This window comes from Salvelinus namaycush, chromosome 1, assembly GCF_016432855.1.
Source record: "Salvelinus namaycush isolate Seneca chromosome 1, SaNama_1.0, whole genome shotgun sequence".
Taxonomy (NCBI): Eukaryota; Metazoa; Chordata; class Actinopteri; order Salmoniformes; family Salmonidae; genus Salvelinus; species Salvelinus namaycush.
The window spans coordinates 13,979,624-13,995,566 of NC_052307.1; the positions used below are offsets into that span (position 1 = coordinate 13,979,624).

The 15,943-nt window shown below is 46.2% G+C and overlaps 1 protein-coding gene across 1 annotated transcript in view; it reads right to left on the bottom strand.

Annotated features, from left to right (window-relative positions):
- LOC120048751 (myocyte-specific enhancer factor 2C-like) overlaps positions 1–15,943 on the bottom strand; it is a 50,752-nt gene that overhangs the window by 10,582 nt on the left and 24,227 nt on the right. The window contains exon 2 of the mRNA XM_038994983.1: positions 3,004–3,197. Coding sequence (XP_038850911.1) covers positions 3,004–3,057 — 54 coding nt within the window. The 5' untranslated portion in view covers positions 3,058–3,197. The remainder of the gene's footprint in view (positions 1–3,003; positions 3,198–15,943) is intronic.

A 15,943-nucleotide genomic window follows, 5' to 3' on the forward strand; every position in this document is an offset into this window, starting at 1 on the left:
GCCTGTGCATTTATGGCACAGGGGGCCCTTTCATGTGCCCGGGGCTGGGAGAGGGTCTGAGTGGTGGGGGGCCGGGAGCCAGGGCTCACACACTGCGGCCCTCTGTCCGGAGCTCTGGGCAGACAGTCAATGCCAGGGAGGCCTGACCATGGTGCCCATGCTCTGGGGAAGTGTTTCAGGGTCTAGGGGTGGTAGGCCAAAGTGGCCGCACAGAGAGACGGAGGCCCCGTGCCCACGATGATGGCACCGTGGTGGGCAGCGGAGCCCGTGGGTGGCAGGGTGGCTGCAGAGAGCTTTAACAGAACATTGCCACTCAACAGAGGGCAGGGAGAACAGGGAAGTGGACATCAATAGGGATGAGAAGTTAAAGGCTTTCGTAATATCTACATAGGGCTGACATAGCAAATATATGAAGTATGACATAAGAGGTCAAACGTCGACAGCCACACCAGCCTGATCGGCAATCTACTAATTCAAGTGTAATTTGATCTATTCCTTCATGTGTATGGATTGATTGTATATCAGAGAACTGTAAGTAGATTTTAAGTCTTGAGTTTGGTTCAGGGCAGGATGGAAGCTTGTGAAACATGTGGAGGCTAAAGGTAACCCCTCTGATGTTTATTTGGCTGTTTGGCTGTTGAGGAGGTTTCCTCAAAGGAGAAGTGAAAATATGCAAAGCTCAGGCTGCCATTTAGACAAAATAAAAACAAAAAATCTTCTTTGTTTCTGTGTGCCAAAGGTCTCCTTCTTCCTTGTGATGGTCTCCTTTGTGTACACCAGTGGAGGCTGCATGGAAACCATGTGTTTGATGTATTTGATACCATTCCTCCTAATCCGTTCCAGCCATTACCACGAGCCCATTCTCCCCAATTAAGGTGCCACCAACCTCCTTCGTGCACGTCTTGCTTGCCTCAGACATGAGAACTGATGTCATTTTACCTCCATTGCCATGTACAACAAAAAGCAAAAAGCAAAAGAGTTCATTCAAAAGATGTTTAAGAAGTTTAATTAAGAATCTTGTATCAGTACGAATTCAAAACAACGTGTAAAAAGGCAAGGAATATTGCTGGTGTAAAATTGATTACAAGAGATCTCAGGTATAAACTGTTAAAATCACTTGCTCCCTTTCTCTTCCCCCTCCTCTCCTCTCTTTCCCTCCTCTCCTCTCTCTCCCTCCCTCTTCTCTCTCTCTCTCCTTCCCTCTCCCTCCCTCCCTCCCTCCCTCCCTCCCTCCCTCCCTCCCTCCCTCCCTCCCTCCCTCCCTCCCTCCTCTCGCGCCCTCCTTCCCTCTCTCCCCCTCCTTTCCTCTCTCCCCCTCCTTTCCTCTCTCTCCCACCCTCCCTCCTTCCCTCTCTCTCTGTAAACGAACCCTGGATATCTGTGATATTGATTCCCCTCAGGTGTCCTTCCTGTCTCCCTCTCTTCCCTCCTCAGCCTCGGGAGCCGGAGTGCCTGGTGCGACCGGTGAGCCCGGTCTGCAGTGTGACGGGTACGGAGGGAGAGGAGGCTGAGATAAAAGCAGACAGGAGGTGTGGGTGCTGGTGCAATGTGGTAGCCTTCCCCTCTGAATCTCCCTGACCTCTCCCACACTCCCTCCCTTACTTTTGACTTCAATACCCTGACCCCAAAAACCTGATGTCTGGGAACAACTGTAGAGCTCCCAGAGAGTCAAGTAGGACATAACGGACTTCATGACAGCTCCACTCCCCTCCTCCTCTTTCACTTATTTCTTCTGTCTACTTCTCACCAAGGAGTGCTCAGACCACCCAGCTGCAACAGCCACTTCAGTGGAGTCCAATCGATTTCTAGCACCTTTTTATGTCAAGTCACAACAGCAGGGTGAAGAGAGCCCAATGACAGTGTTTATGTTGAGATGTCATACTGTCAGAGGCTAGAAAGGACAGTGAAGTACTCTGCTAGATGTCAGGCAATACAGAATAAAGACGTGACAAGTAGAAGGATCTAAGAGAGTCTGAACCACTCTAGTGTGATAGATGTAATAACCATTAAATGTCATGACAGTATGCTGGGATAATGGTTCACAGATTGGTGGGGACTGAGGAGGAAGGGAGTGTGTGTGACCTGTGATTGGAGGGGGGCTTATTAGCAGGGTATGGATCCAATTGGCCTGACAGGAAGCTGACAGAGTGGTGGTGGTCACTGGTGCCACAGGAAGTAATGGATTGTGGGCCTGCAGGGCAGAGAGAGAGACAGGTCTGTCTCCATCAATTTCCTGGTTTGTGTGGCTGATGTTTTGTTGTAACTTATCATTGAAGACATGGCCACAAATTAAGCAAGCTGGTTGAACGTGATATTTATGGTAAATCCTTTGCCTATACAAGGGTTCATCAAAAAAATGTGCCTCTTCTTTTGAAATATAAACATTAATAAAAAAAAAAGAAAAATAATTGTATAGGGATTTTCTACTTACTTATGCTGGCTACGTGTTTTCAATACATTTGAGCATGAGCCTTGTTTTAAAGGTACATGGAGAGGAAAGATACAGAAGGCCCAACCAGCCCTGAGACAGATGGAGCATGTTGGCCTCAGCGCTCTCTCAGCGCTCTCTTAGCTCCACCCATCCCAGGGCGCTCTCTGCGGTGTGTGGTGCGTGCATGAAACCTCCATCTCTGTTTGGTTGTTTGTTTGTGTTTTCTCCCTCCCTTCCCCTCCCTTCTCCACCCCCCTGCATAGTAATATTCCACTGCCATGAGCTAAAGTGGGTGGCATGGTGTGAGAGGGTGTGATAGGGTGTGATAGGGTGCCACCAGTGTATGTTACATTTAAGAAAAACAAGACGTACTACTACCTCCATGTAAACCTCCAGGGTACCCAAAACAATCACCCTCCTATCCCACCTACACCCTCCTGCCACCACCACGACACCGTCACATCCAGACGCCCTGAAGACTTAAGTCAGCACACCTACCGTGCTCTCTCCCAGGCCCACAGTAAGGTATTTCCACCCCTCATCATCCATCCTCCCCTCTCCATGGTGCTTACCTGTCTGTTGCGTTCATCCATAATCCGCGTGATCTGAATCTTTTTCCTCCCCATTGTCCCCGTCTTCTTCTTCTCTCCTCTCCCTAAAGAACTTTATGCTTTCTTCTGCCTCTCCTCAAAACGCTTTCTCTTCTCTCTCTTCTCTCTCTTCTCTTGACTTGCTCCGATCAATTCAAAGATTCCAGCATCCGTACCTGCATTAGAGAAAGAAAAAGAGCGAGAGAGACAGAAGGATAGAGGATAAGCATTAAGTGACATGAAATATGGCACAAAAAAAATGAGGGGGTGGGGGGGTATGGGTGGGAGAAAAGTCACATCATCGTTGCCACAAGGGAGGGGGAAGAAATACAACTAATCTGTCAACATGCTGTGAAAGGAGCGCTGTGTTTTTTACTGTCGATATCATGCAAATCAGGTTTGTCGCGTTACCGTGCCAACTATGAGCAGAGACAGCGCTGTCAGGATCTCGTCTCATTCACAGAGAGTTTGACAGTTTTGGAAGTGCCGCTAACTTAAATGCTCTAATCACCCACAGTGTAACGTTACCTCCACTAAGAAATACACTTTCTTTCTCCTGAAAAACAGCAGTTTGTTTACAAAACGACGGCAAGGTAAGACTGATCTAGTCTACCTCCAACACAGTTCTAAAATGGCCGACATGGAGACTGGCTTGGATGCAGATGTGAAACCTAGCCTTGCCTTGTTCAGAAACATTATAGATTTGACCTTTAAAATTACGACAATAGAGCTGATTCCCGTCAAAATCGGTCTTGAATATTTAAACCAGGACTTAAACCAGCTGGACACAATGTGTGTATGTGTGTGTGTGTGTGTGTGTGTGTGTGTGTGTGTGTGTGTGTGTGTGTGTGTGTGTGTGTGTGTGTGTGTGTGTGTGTGTCTGTCTGTCTGTCTGTCTGTCTGTCTGTCTGTCTGTCTGTCTGTCTGTCTGTCTGTCTGTCTGTCTGTCTGTCTGTCTGTCTGTCTGTCTGTCTGTCTGTGTTTGTGGTTGAGTGTGTGTGCACATGTGTGTGTGGGCTGAGCTGGACCGATAGTGTGTGTGAGTGAAATAGCTGACTTCCAAAGAGTGTGTGCATGTGTGTGTGTGAGCTTGAGTAAGCCAGATCTCTCGTACTTCTCTCCAGAGTGCTAAAGTAGGCCAACCCAATCTATCTCAGGGAGGAGCAGAAGAACTGTTGTGTTTTATTCTGACAGTAGAGGTGATAACGTTCCTCGTTATGCAAATGAGCATCCCATTATTTAAGCTCAGTGCAATGCAGGGGAGCTGTCAGCGCCGTCGCATTAAAAACCATCTAGCCTGCTTTTTTCTCCCCCTTCCCATTCTCTCTTTTCTCTCCTTTCTGAACCAGATATCCGGCACCTGGCAGCGCGAGCCGCAGACATTGATGTGGAAGATGACACTGCTTCACCAAAAGACATGTCAATCTCTCTCTCTCACACACACACACACACACACACACACACACACACACACACACACACACACACACACACACACACACACACACACACACACACACACACACACACACACACACACACACACACACACACACACACTTCGCTCCCCCCATCTTTCCTTTCTTGTTTCATCTTCCTCTAACCTGAATCTATGTGTTTATTGAGTGACATGATGCAGGAGAAAGCACCCCAACCCCCATGGTGAACAACTACATACTGCTGTACATTCGACCCCTACGCTTCTTGAGTGGAAGGCATTGGTAATAGATGTGCCTGGTAGACACAGGTCTTGTCAGTTATACACCCATGTGATCTTGCTTTAGGAATACAAGTGAGAATTATTCTCAGTATTGGAGAGCACAGGTTCAAAACACCTGTACTCCTGCATGCCACTAGTTGGCTCTCTTATATCTTCAGTCTCTCCTGGGAGATGGAGCCAAGTGTAATCAAGCCAATTAGGTGTAGCCTGACGTCTCCCAATTGTCTCCAGGTTGACAATAGCGCAGGTTTCACATATTGAGTCCAAGAACGACGTGGCTATTTTACACTTTGTTTATAATCAAGCTTGTTAAAGTCCAATGTGGTTACCTATCTAATTTAGGCTTTACTCACTACTGGCTCACATCCTTCAGAGATGATGCCACTCAAATGTAGTTGACTATACTTGTTCATTGTGAGTCTCTCTCTCTCTCTCTCTCTCTCTCTCTCTCTCTCTCTCTCTCTCTCTCTCTCTCTCTCTCTCTCTCTCTCTCTCTCTCTCTCTCTCTCTCTCTCTCTCTCTCTCTCTCTCTCTCTCTCTATGTATATATATAAATATACATATAAACTCAGCAAAGAAAAACAACTGAACATCACACCTGTGGGACAGGTACAGGATTGCAACAACAACTGCCTGAGTTACACCAGGAACGCACAATCCCTCCATCAGTGCTCAGACTGTCATCAATAGGCTGAGAGATGCTGGACTGAGGGCTTGTAGGCCTGTTGTAAGGTAGGTCCTCACCAAACATCACCGGCAACAACGTCACCTATGGGCACAAACCCACCGTCCCTGGACCAGACAGGACTTGCAAAAAGTGCTCTTCACTGACCAGTCGTGGTTTTGTCTCACCTGTACTTACACCGAGGCCTGTACTCTGGAACGGGATCTTTTTTGGAGGTGGAGGGTCCGTCATGGTCTGGGGCAGTGTGTCACAGCATCATCGGACTGAGCTTCTTGTCATTGCAGGCAATCTCAACACTGTGCGTTACAGGGAAGACATCCTCCTCCCTCATGTGGTACCCTTCCTGCAAGCTCATCCTGACATGACCCTCCAGCATGACAATGCCACCAGCCATACTGCTCGTTCTGTGCATGATTTCCTGCAAGATCGGAATGTCAGTGTTCTACCATGGCCAGCGAAGAGCCCGGATCTCAATCCCATTGAGCACGTCTGGGACCTGTTGGATCGGAGAGTGAGGGCTAGGGCCCTTCCCCCCAGAAATGTCTGGGAACTTGCAGGTGCCTTGCTGGAAGAGTGGGGTAACATCTCACAGCAAGAACTGGCAAATCTGGTGCAGTCCATGAGGAGGAGATGCACTGCAGTACTTAATGCAGCTGGTGGCCACACCAGATACTGACTGTTACATTTGATTTTGACCCCCCCTTTGTTCAGGGACACATAATTCAATTTCTGTTAGTCACATGTCTGTGGAACTTGTTCAATTTATGTCTCAGTTGTTGAATCTTGTTATGTTCATACAAATATTTACACATGTTAAGTTTGTTGAAAATAAATGCAGTTGACAGTGAGAGGACGTTTCTTTTTTTGCTGTTTATAAATATATATAATCTCCTGATTACGATGCACATTGACCATTAGCATGTCAACATCTCTTCTTCACCCTTGTGACAAAACCATACTCATGTGATGATTGTTTGCAGTTCCACTGACTGTATAATCAACCATGGGCAACAACAGTACTAACGAGACTAACATCTAAAATGACACATTGGTTTAGTATTTAATGATACTCTTGTTAATTTTCTATGGTTACACAGCATAAATCATTAAAAACAGTCAGAAAGATGAAAGAGTGTCTTCAGACAAACACTCCAGCCTATCAGTGGTACTCAACAGTCCACAGACACAACAAGAATAACAACATATCAATCCCCCGGGCAGGCCAGCATACCTCAATCAGACCCTGACAGTCGAGGCGCACCACGCAGCTCTACTCTGTCTCCTGACCGCTAACGCAATGCCTCTCTCCATTGGTGGCTTCAACGCAGTGACTCCTGCCTCCTGACTCCTCCCCCCTGAGCCTCTCAATGTTAACACCCTCTGGAGCAACACCTCAGTCCTTATGTAACAGTAACACTAAGACTAAGCCCAAGTCCTGAACATTTAATCCCAGCTTTGGCTCCGGCAACCAATGCTGCCTGAGGAGAGGTGCTGCTTAGCCCGGCGCCGGTGATCCCCCTCCCTCCCCCTTCAACACCACTCCCTCCTTCTGTCTCCTCCCTCAAACACGAGAGCCTCCACCCAGCTCGTCAACTCTCCCTCCTCCGCCTACCCCACACACCCGCTCCCACCCCATTGCCCACGGCATCCCTCCTGCCTTCCCCAGGTCTGGTCAGGGAGGGTTGGCTGGTGACAGTAAGCACCCCCAAAAGATTACCACAGAACAGCACAATCCAATTTACCCCTTTGACGGTGTCCCGCCAGGAGACATGCCGTGGCCCGCCTGATGGGGAGAATGAAAGAGAGAGAGAGAGGGAGAGAGGAGAGAGAGGAGAGACAGGGAGCGAGAGAGAGAGAGACAGAGAGAGACAGAGACAGAGAGTGCAATCCAATATAATGAGTCAGAACTATGTCTACAGTGCATTCAGAAAGTATTCAGACCCCTTCCCTTTTTCCACATTTTGTCACGTTACAGCCTTATTCTTAAATGATTAAATAAAAAATGTTGATCGTCAATCTACACACAATACCCCATAATGTACATAATAATTCAGATTCTTTGCTATGAGACTCCAAATTGGGCTCAGGTGTACCCTGTTTCCATTGACCAACCTTGACATGTTTCTACAACTTGATTGGAGTCCACCTGTGATAAATTCAATTGATTGGACATGATTTGGAAAGGCACACACCTTTCTATATAAGGTCCCACAGTTGACAGTGGATGTCAGTCAAAAATAAGGTCAAAGGAATTGTCCGTAGAGCTCCGAGACAGGATTGTGTTGAGGCACAGATCTGGGGAAGGGTAAAAAAAAACATGTACGCAGCATTGAAGGTCCCCAAGAACACAGTGGCTGCCATCATTCTTAAATGGAAGAAGTTTGAAACCACCAAGACTTCCTAGGGCTGGCCAAACTGAGTAATCGGCGGTGAAGGGCCTTGGTCAGGGAGGTGACCAAGAACCCAATGGTTCTCAAGGAGCTCCAGAGTTCCTCTGTGGAGATGGAAGAACCTTCCAGAAGGACAACCATCTCTGCAGCACTCCAACGATCAGGCCTTTATGGTGGAGTGGCCAGACGGAAGTCACTCCTCAGTAAAAGGCACATGACAGCCTGCTTGGAGTTTGCCAAAAGGCACCTTAAGGACTCTCAGACCATGAGAAACAACATTCTCTGGTCTGTTGAAACCAAGATTGAACTCTTTGGCCTGAATGCCAAGCTTCACGTCTGGAGGAAACCTGTCACCATCCCTACGGTGAAGCATGGTTATGGCAGCATCATGCTGTGGGGATGGTTTTCAGCGTCAGGGACTGGGAGACTAGTCAGGATTGGGGGAAAGATGAACGGAGTAAAGTACAGAGAGATCCTTGATGAAAACCTGCTCCAAAGCACTCAGGACCTCAGACTGGTGCAAAGGTTCACCTTCTAACAGGACAACGACCCTAAGCACATAGCCAAGACAACGCAGGAGTGGCTTCGGGACAAGTCTCTGAATGTCCTTGAGTGGCCCAGCCAGAGCCCAGACTTGAACCCAATCGAACATCTCTGGAGAGACCTGAAAATATCTGTGCAGTGATGCTCCCCATCCATCCTGACAGAGCTTAAGAGGATCTGCAGAGAAGAATGGGAGAAACTCCACAAATACAGGTTTGCCAAGTTTGTAGCATCATACCCAAGAAGACAAGGCTGTAATGGCTGCTAAAGGTGCTTCAACAAAGTACTGAGCACAGTGTCTGAATCCTTACTGTATGTAAATGTAATATTTCCGTTTTTTATATTTCTGTATTGAAAAATTTCTAAAAACCTGTTTTTGCTTTGTCATTATGGGGTATTGTGTGTAGATTGAGGAGGGGGGGAATGATGTAATCCATCTGTATGTTGACCACTTATGCACTCAGGAAGGACTCCACAGAAGAATGAGACTGACACTTCACATTTTAGGTGCAGCGAAGGTGAAAGTGTAGGTTTAGTTTTAGGTGAATGTTGCGATTTTTCAGCCACTCCTGAACCTGTGGGAGAGAGAAGACTAACAATCTTTCTATGCCACATTAAGCCAATTCACTAATCCATAACCAAAGAGTATGGGGAGTGGGCAGAGCAGAGGAAATGTAGGGATTTGGAAGGAGAGAGAAGGATTTTGTTTCTCTCTCTCTCTCCATTACAAAGTGAAACGGCTGGGGGAAGGCCAGTGGGGGTCACTGCTAAGGTCGTAGTGCACGTTAGGAAAGACATGATGGGCTGAGGGAGCGAGAGATAAGGATTGAGAATGGTGGCCATACCTATAGAGAATAGTCTGCCTCTAAGTAGCAGAACCTAGAGAGAGCTGACAGAGGGAGAAAGAGAGGGTAGAGAGAGAACAAGAGGTGGAAAGAGACGGTAGAGAGAGAACAAGAGGTGGAAAGAGAGGGGAGAAAGAGAACAAGAGGTGGAAAGAGAGGGGAGAGAGAGAACAAGAGGTGGAAAGAGAGGGGAGAGAGAGAACAAGAGGTGGAAAGAGAGGGGAGAGAGAGAACAAGAGGTGGAAAGAGAGGGGAGAGAGAGAACAAGAGGTGGAAAGAGAGGGGAGAAAGAGAACAAGAGGTGGAAAGAGAGGGGAGAGAGAGAACAAGAGGTGGAAAGAGAGGGGAGAGAGAGAACAAGAGGTGGAAAGAGAGGGGAGAGAGAGAACAAGAGGTGGAAAGAGAGGGGAGAGAGAGAACAAGAGGTGGAAAGAGAGGGGAGAGAGAGAACAAGAGGTGGAAAGAGAGGGGAGAGAGAGAGAACAAGAGTTGGAAAGAGAGGGGAGAGAGAGAGAACAAGAGGTGGAAAGAGAGGGGAGAGAGAGAACAAGAGGTGGAAAGAGAGGGGAGAGAGAGAACAAGAGGTGGAAAGAGAGGGGAGAGAGAGAACAAGAGGTGGAAAGAGAGGGGAGAAAGAGAACAAGAGGTGGAAAGAGAGGGGAGAAAGAGAACAAGAGGTGGAAAGAGAGGGGAGAGAGAGAACAAGAGGTGGAAAGAGAGGGGAGAGAGAGAACAAGAGGTGGAAAGAGAGGGGAGAGAGAGAACAAGAGGTGGAAAGAGAGGGGAGAGAGAGAACAAGAGGTGGAAAGAGAGGGGAGAAATAGAACAAGAGGTGGAAAGAGAGGGGAGAGAGAGAACAAGAGGTGGAAAGATAGGGGAGAGAGAGAACAATAGGTGGAAAGAGAGGGGAGAGAGAGAACAAGAGGTGGAAAGAGAGGGGAGAGAGAGAAAAAGAGGTGGAAAGAGAGGGGAGAGAGAGAACAAGAGGTGGAAAGAGGGATCTTTGAACAGGTACCAGGCCTCTCAGGGGGGAGAGGAAGAGCTCTACCAACCGCCCTCCCATCTGTTGGGCAGACGGAGGGAGAGAGGGAGGGAGAGGGCGAGAGGGAGGGAGATTCAGTACACTCTCTCTCTCTTTCCGAAGTGGAGCTGGAAGGGTGATGGGAACTTGTACAGAGTTATCCCATCTCCTCACTTCCAAGTCACCAAAAACGAATAGACAGCACGTGGGCAGCGTTTCTTCCCATCCTAATAGACAGATACGTATATATATATACATATATATATATATATATATATATATATATATATATATCCTATAGCGTGTTGCTTGTTAATATGGCTTTGTCATTGAAAACACAGAGGACTGCACCCGAGAGAATCAAAGAGAGGAGAGAGAAAAGAGGAACATTATCTAGTCCTTAGTTCTAATTCCTCTCTTTGAAAGACAGCTGCATGGTGCAAATCAAAGCTTTTGAGAGAGAGAGAGAGAGAGAGAGAGAGAGAGAAAGAGAGGGAAGAAAGATAGAGACAGAGAGAGAGAGAGAGAGAAAGAGAGGGAACAAAGATAGAGACAGAGAGAGAGAGGGAAGAAAGATAGAGACAGAGAGAGAGAGAGATGAAGAGAAAATGTACTGAATGATGAGGGGCAGCACAGCTCTGAAAACCAGTTCCTCATATGAAGAACACATACACCAACATCTGCTGACATTTTATGTTTTTCAACTAAATTCTAAGTAGGCCTACGTTGTTGAGAATTGGAGAAAACCATTTATAATGACAGGATTGATGGTGTTTTTCCTAGAACCCCACCTCCCCATAGCACATCTGCAACACATTTAGTAATAGCATGTCTTGAAAAAACGGCAGTATCCTCTATCCTCATAGGAAATGCGGTTGCGAGGATTTGAAATAACATATTACACTGCAGTAAGTAAACCTTTTAGGAGGTGTATGCTACATTAAATAAACCCTCTCTCTTTTAAAATAAGCTACCATTTCCTTGAAGAGGAGGCAATAACGTATTTAATACAGTTTCCGAACAATCTGAGTATGAACACACGGACGCATACACACACACATGTACAAACGCACACACACACACACACACACACACACACGCACAAACACACACACACACACACTTTCTAGGTTCAGTTTCGCTTGAGCATCCCTATAGCTCCCCCCCATATCAACTCCTAATCCTAAAAAAACATTATATATTTTATATGCAGAGCTGGTGTTTAGAGTTGTGTGTTGTTTGTGGAGGTGAAGCTGTTTATCTGTGTGTTGCCTGGGTGTGATTGTGGGAGGGTGAGGGAGAGGAGAGCCAGTGGCCAGGAGACTGTATGCCTCCATTTCATTGTGTCTCTAATGTCATTACAGGCAATGACTACTCTGTGTGGCACGTCAGGCTCTCCGTCTGTCAGGCACAGATAGACACGGTGACAAATCTCTATCACTCCCTCCCCTCTTCCTCCCTCCCTCCCCTCCCCACGTCTTCGAGTAACACACAGAAGAGAATGACCTAAACCTGGGCCATCGCCTACATGTAGGTGGGCCTCTGTGCTGGTGGTGAATCATGCCAAATATTAGGGCTAATTTAAAGCTTTAGCAGCTAAAGAGATTAGCAGAATGTACATCTGGGATTAGCTTGATAGCAGTGTATCATGGTGTAATGTGTTCAAGCGTTCAAGGCTGTGGCAAGTGTCTGTGTGTGTGTGTGTGTGTGTGTGTGTGTGTGTGTGTGTGTGTGTGTGTGTGTGTGTGTGTGTGTGTGTGTGTGTGTGTGTGTGTGTGTGTGTGTGTGTGTGTGTGTGTGTGTCTGTGTGTGTGTGTGTGTGTGTGTGTGTGTGTGTGTGTGTGTGTGTGTGTGTGTGTGTGTGTGTGTGTGTGTAAGATTTTGAGAGAGTGAATGTGTGTGTGTGTGTGTGTGCATGCCTCTTTCTATTAACTCACGTTACAGTGTAGTCATTAGCAGACAGAGATATTTTTTAAGCTCTGCCGTCATGAGAAGAGAGAACTGTCTGTTGTTGAAGAGAGAAGGGAGCTAGTTGCCTCTTCATTTATACACTGTCTGTTGTTGAAGAGAGAAGGGAGCTAGTTGCCTCTTCATTTTTACACTGTCTGTTGTTGAAGAGAGAAGGGAGCTAGTTGCCTCTTCAGTTTTACACTGTCTGTTGTTGAAGAGAGAAGGGAGCTAGTTGCCTCTTCATTTATACACTGTCTGTTGTTGAAGAGAGAAGGGAGCTAGTTGCCTCTTCATTTTTACACTGTCTGTTGTTGAAGAGAGAAGGGAGCTAGTTGCCTCTTCAGTTTTACACTGTCTGTTGTTGAAGAGAGAAGGGAGCTAGTTGCCTCTTCATTTATACACTGTCTGTTGTTGAAGAGAGAAGGGAGCTAGTTGCCTCTTCATTTTTACACTGTCTGTTGTTGAAGAGAGAAGGGAGCTAGTTGCCTCTTCATTTATACACTGTCTGTTGTTGAAGAGAGAAGGGAGCTAGTTGCCTCTTCATTTATACACTGTCTGTTGTTGAAGAGAGAAGGGAGCTAGTTGCCTCTTCATTTATACACTGTCTGTTGTTGAAGAGAGAAGGGAGCTAGTTGCCTCTTCATTTATACACTGTCTACTGTTGAAGAGAGAAGGGAGCTAGTTGCCTCTTCATTTTTACACTGTCTATTGTTGAAGAGAGAAGGGAGCTAGTTGCCTCTTCATTTATACACTGTCTATTGTTGAAGAGAGAAGGGAGCTAGTTGCCTCTTCATTTATACACTGTCTGTTGTTGAAGAGAGAAGGGAGCTAGTTGCCTCTTCAGTTTTACACTGTCTGTTGTTGAAGAGAGAAGGGAGCTAGTTGCCTCTTCATTTTTACACTGTCTGTTGTTGAAGAGAGAAGGGAGCTAGTTGCCTCTTCATTTTTACACTGTCTGTTGTTGAAGAGAGAAGGGAGCTAGTTGCCTCTTCAGTTTTACACTGTCTGTTGTTGAAGAGAGAAGGGAGCTAGTTGCCTCTTCATTTTTACACTGTCTGTTGTTGAAGAGAGAAGGGAGCTAGTTGCCTCTTCAGTTTTACACTGTCTGTTGTTGAAGAGAGAAGGGAGCTAGTTGCCTCTTCATTTATACACTGTCTGTTGTTGAAGAGAGAAGGGAGCTAGTTGCCTCTTCATTTTTACACTGTCTGTTGTTGAAGAGAGAAGGGAGCTAGTTGCCTCTTCAGTTTTACACTGTCTGTTGTTGAAGAGAGAAGGGAGCTAGTTGCCTCTTCATTTATACACTGTCTGTTGTTGAAGAGAGAAGGGAGCTAGTTGCCTCTTCATTTTTACACTGTCTGTTGTTGAAGAGAGAAGGGAGCTAGTTGCCTCTTCATTTATACACTGTCTGTTGTTGAAGAGAGAAGGGAGCTAGTTGCCTCTTCATTTATACACTGTCTGTTGTTGAAGAGAGAAGGGAGCTAGTTGCCTCTTCATTTATACACTGTCTGTTGTTGAAGAGAGAAGGGAGCTAGTTGCCTCTTCATTTATACACTGTCTACTGTTGAAGAGAGAAGGGAGCTAGTTGCCTCTTCATTTTTACACTGTCTATTGTTGAAGAGAGAAGGGAGCTAGTTGCCTCTTCATTTATACACTGTCTATTGTTGAAGAGAGAAGGGAGCTAGTTGCCTCTTCATTTATACACTGTCTGTTGTTGACGAGAGAAGGGAGCTAGTTGCCTCTTCAGTTTTACACTGTCTGTTGTTGAAGAGAGAAGGGAGCTAGTTGCCTCTTCATTTTTACACTGTCTGTTGTTGAAGAGAGAAGGGAGCTAGTTGCCTCTTCATTTATACACTGTCTGTTGTTGAAGAGAGAAGGGAGCTAGTTGCCTCTTCAGTTTTACACTGTCTGTTGTTGAAGAGAGAAGGGAGCTAGTTGCCTCTTCATTTTTACACTGTCTGTTGTTGAAGAGAGAAGGGAGCTAGTTGCCTCTTCAGTTTTACACTGTCTGTTGTTGAAGAGAGAAGGGAGCTAGTTGCCTCTTCATTTATACACTGTCTGTTGTTGAAGAGAGAAGGGAGCTAGTTGCCTCTTCATTTTTACACTGTCTGTTGTTGAAGAGAGAAGGGAGCTAGTTGCCTCTTCATTTATACACTGTCTGTTGTTGAAGAGAGAAGGGAGCTAGTTGCCTCTTCATTTATACACTGTCTGTTGTTGAAGAGAGAAGGGAGCTAGTTGCCTCTTCATTTATACACTGTCTGTTGTTGAAGAGAGAAGGGAGCTAGTTGCCTCTTCATTTATACACTGTCTACTGTTGAAGAGAGAAGGGAGCTAGTTGCCTCTTCATTTTTACACTGTCTATTGTTGAAGAGAGAAGGGAGCTAGTTGCCTCTTCATTTATACACTGTCTATTGTTGAAGAGAGAAGGGAGCTAGTTGCCTCTTCATTTATACACTGTCTGTTGTTGAAGAGAGAAGGGAGCTAGTTGCCTCTTCATTTATACACTGTCTACTGTTGAAGAGAGAAGGGAGCTAGTTGCCTCTTCATTTTTACACTGTCTATTGTTGAAGAGAGAAGGGAGCTAGTTGCCTCTTCATTTATACACTGTCTATTGTTGAAGAGAGAAGGGAGCTAGTTGCCTCTTCATTTATACACTGTCTGTTGTTGACGAGAGAAGGGAGCTAGTTGCCTCTTCAGTTTTACACTGTCTGTTGTTGAAGAGAGAAGGGAGCTAGTTGCCTCTTCATTTTTACACTGTCTGTTGTTGAAGAGAGAAGGGAGCTAGTTGCCTCTTCATTTATACACTGTCTGTTGTTGAAGAGAGAAGGGAGCTAGTTGCCTCTTCAGTTTTACACTGTCTGTTGTTGAAGAGAGAAGGGAGCTAGTTGCCTCTTCATTTTTACACTGTCTGTTGTTGAAGAGAGAAGGGAGCTAGTTGCCTCTTCAGTTTTACACTGTCTGTTGTTGAAGAGAGAAGGGAGCTAGTTGCCTCTTCATTTTTACACTGTCTGTTGTTGAAGAGAGAAGGGAGCTAGTTGCCTCTTCAGTTTTACACTGTCTGTTGTTGAAGAGAGAAGGGAGCTAGTTGCCTCTTCATTTATACACTGTCTGTTGTTGAAGAGAGAAGGGAGCTAGTTGCCTCTTCATTTATACACTGTCTGTTGTTGAAGAGAGAAGGGAGCTAGTTGCCTCTTCATTTTTACACTGTCTATTGTTGAAGAGAGAAGGGAGCTAGTTTTCTCTTCATTTTTACACTGTCTATTGTTGAAGAGAGAAGGGAGCTAGTTGCCTCTTCATTTTTACACTGTCTGTTGTTGGAGAGAGAAGGGAGCTAGTTGCCTCTTCATTTTTACACTGTTTATTCTATCTGACTTTGATTGGCTTGACTGGAACAAGAGACCTAGGTGTTTTGTTATAGACTAACGTCATATTATACCTCAATTCCACAGCCCTGTATCCACTCCAAACCCACCCCTCATCCCAAACCCTCCACCCCACCCCCCACCCACTGTTAGACCCTCTATCCCCTATTCACCCCCACCGCACCCCAGTCGCCCCCAGGACCTTGTGGACAGAAAGGCAGGAAACACACACGTGGCAAACTCAACGGAAGGATGTGACATCAGCAACCACAGACAATTAAAGGTGTAAAGGTGCTTCCTTCCCTAAACTGTTCCAGAGAGCCCAAAATGGGAACCAAAACTCACTGTGCTTCCCTCTCCCTCTGCCGAGAAACAAGAGAAGAGGAGAGAGAGATGTCCAATTCTTCTG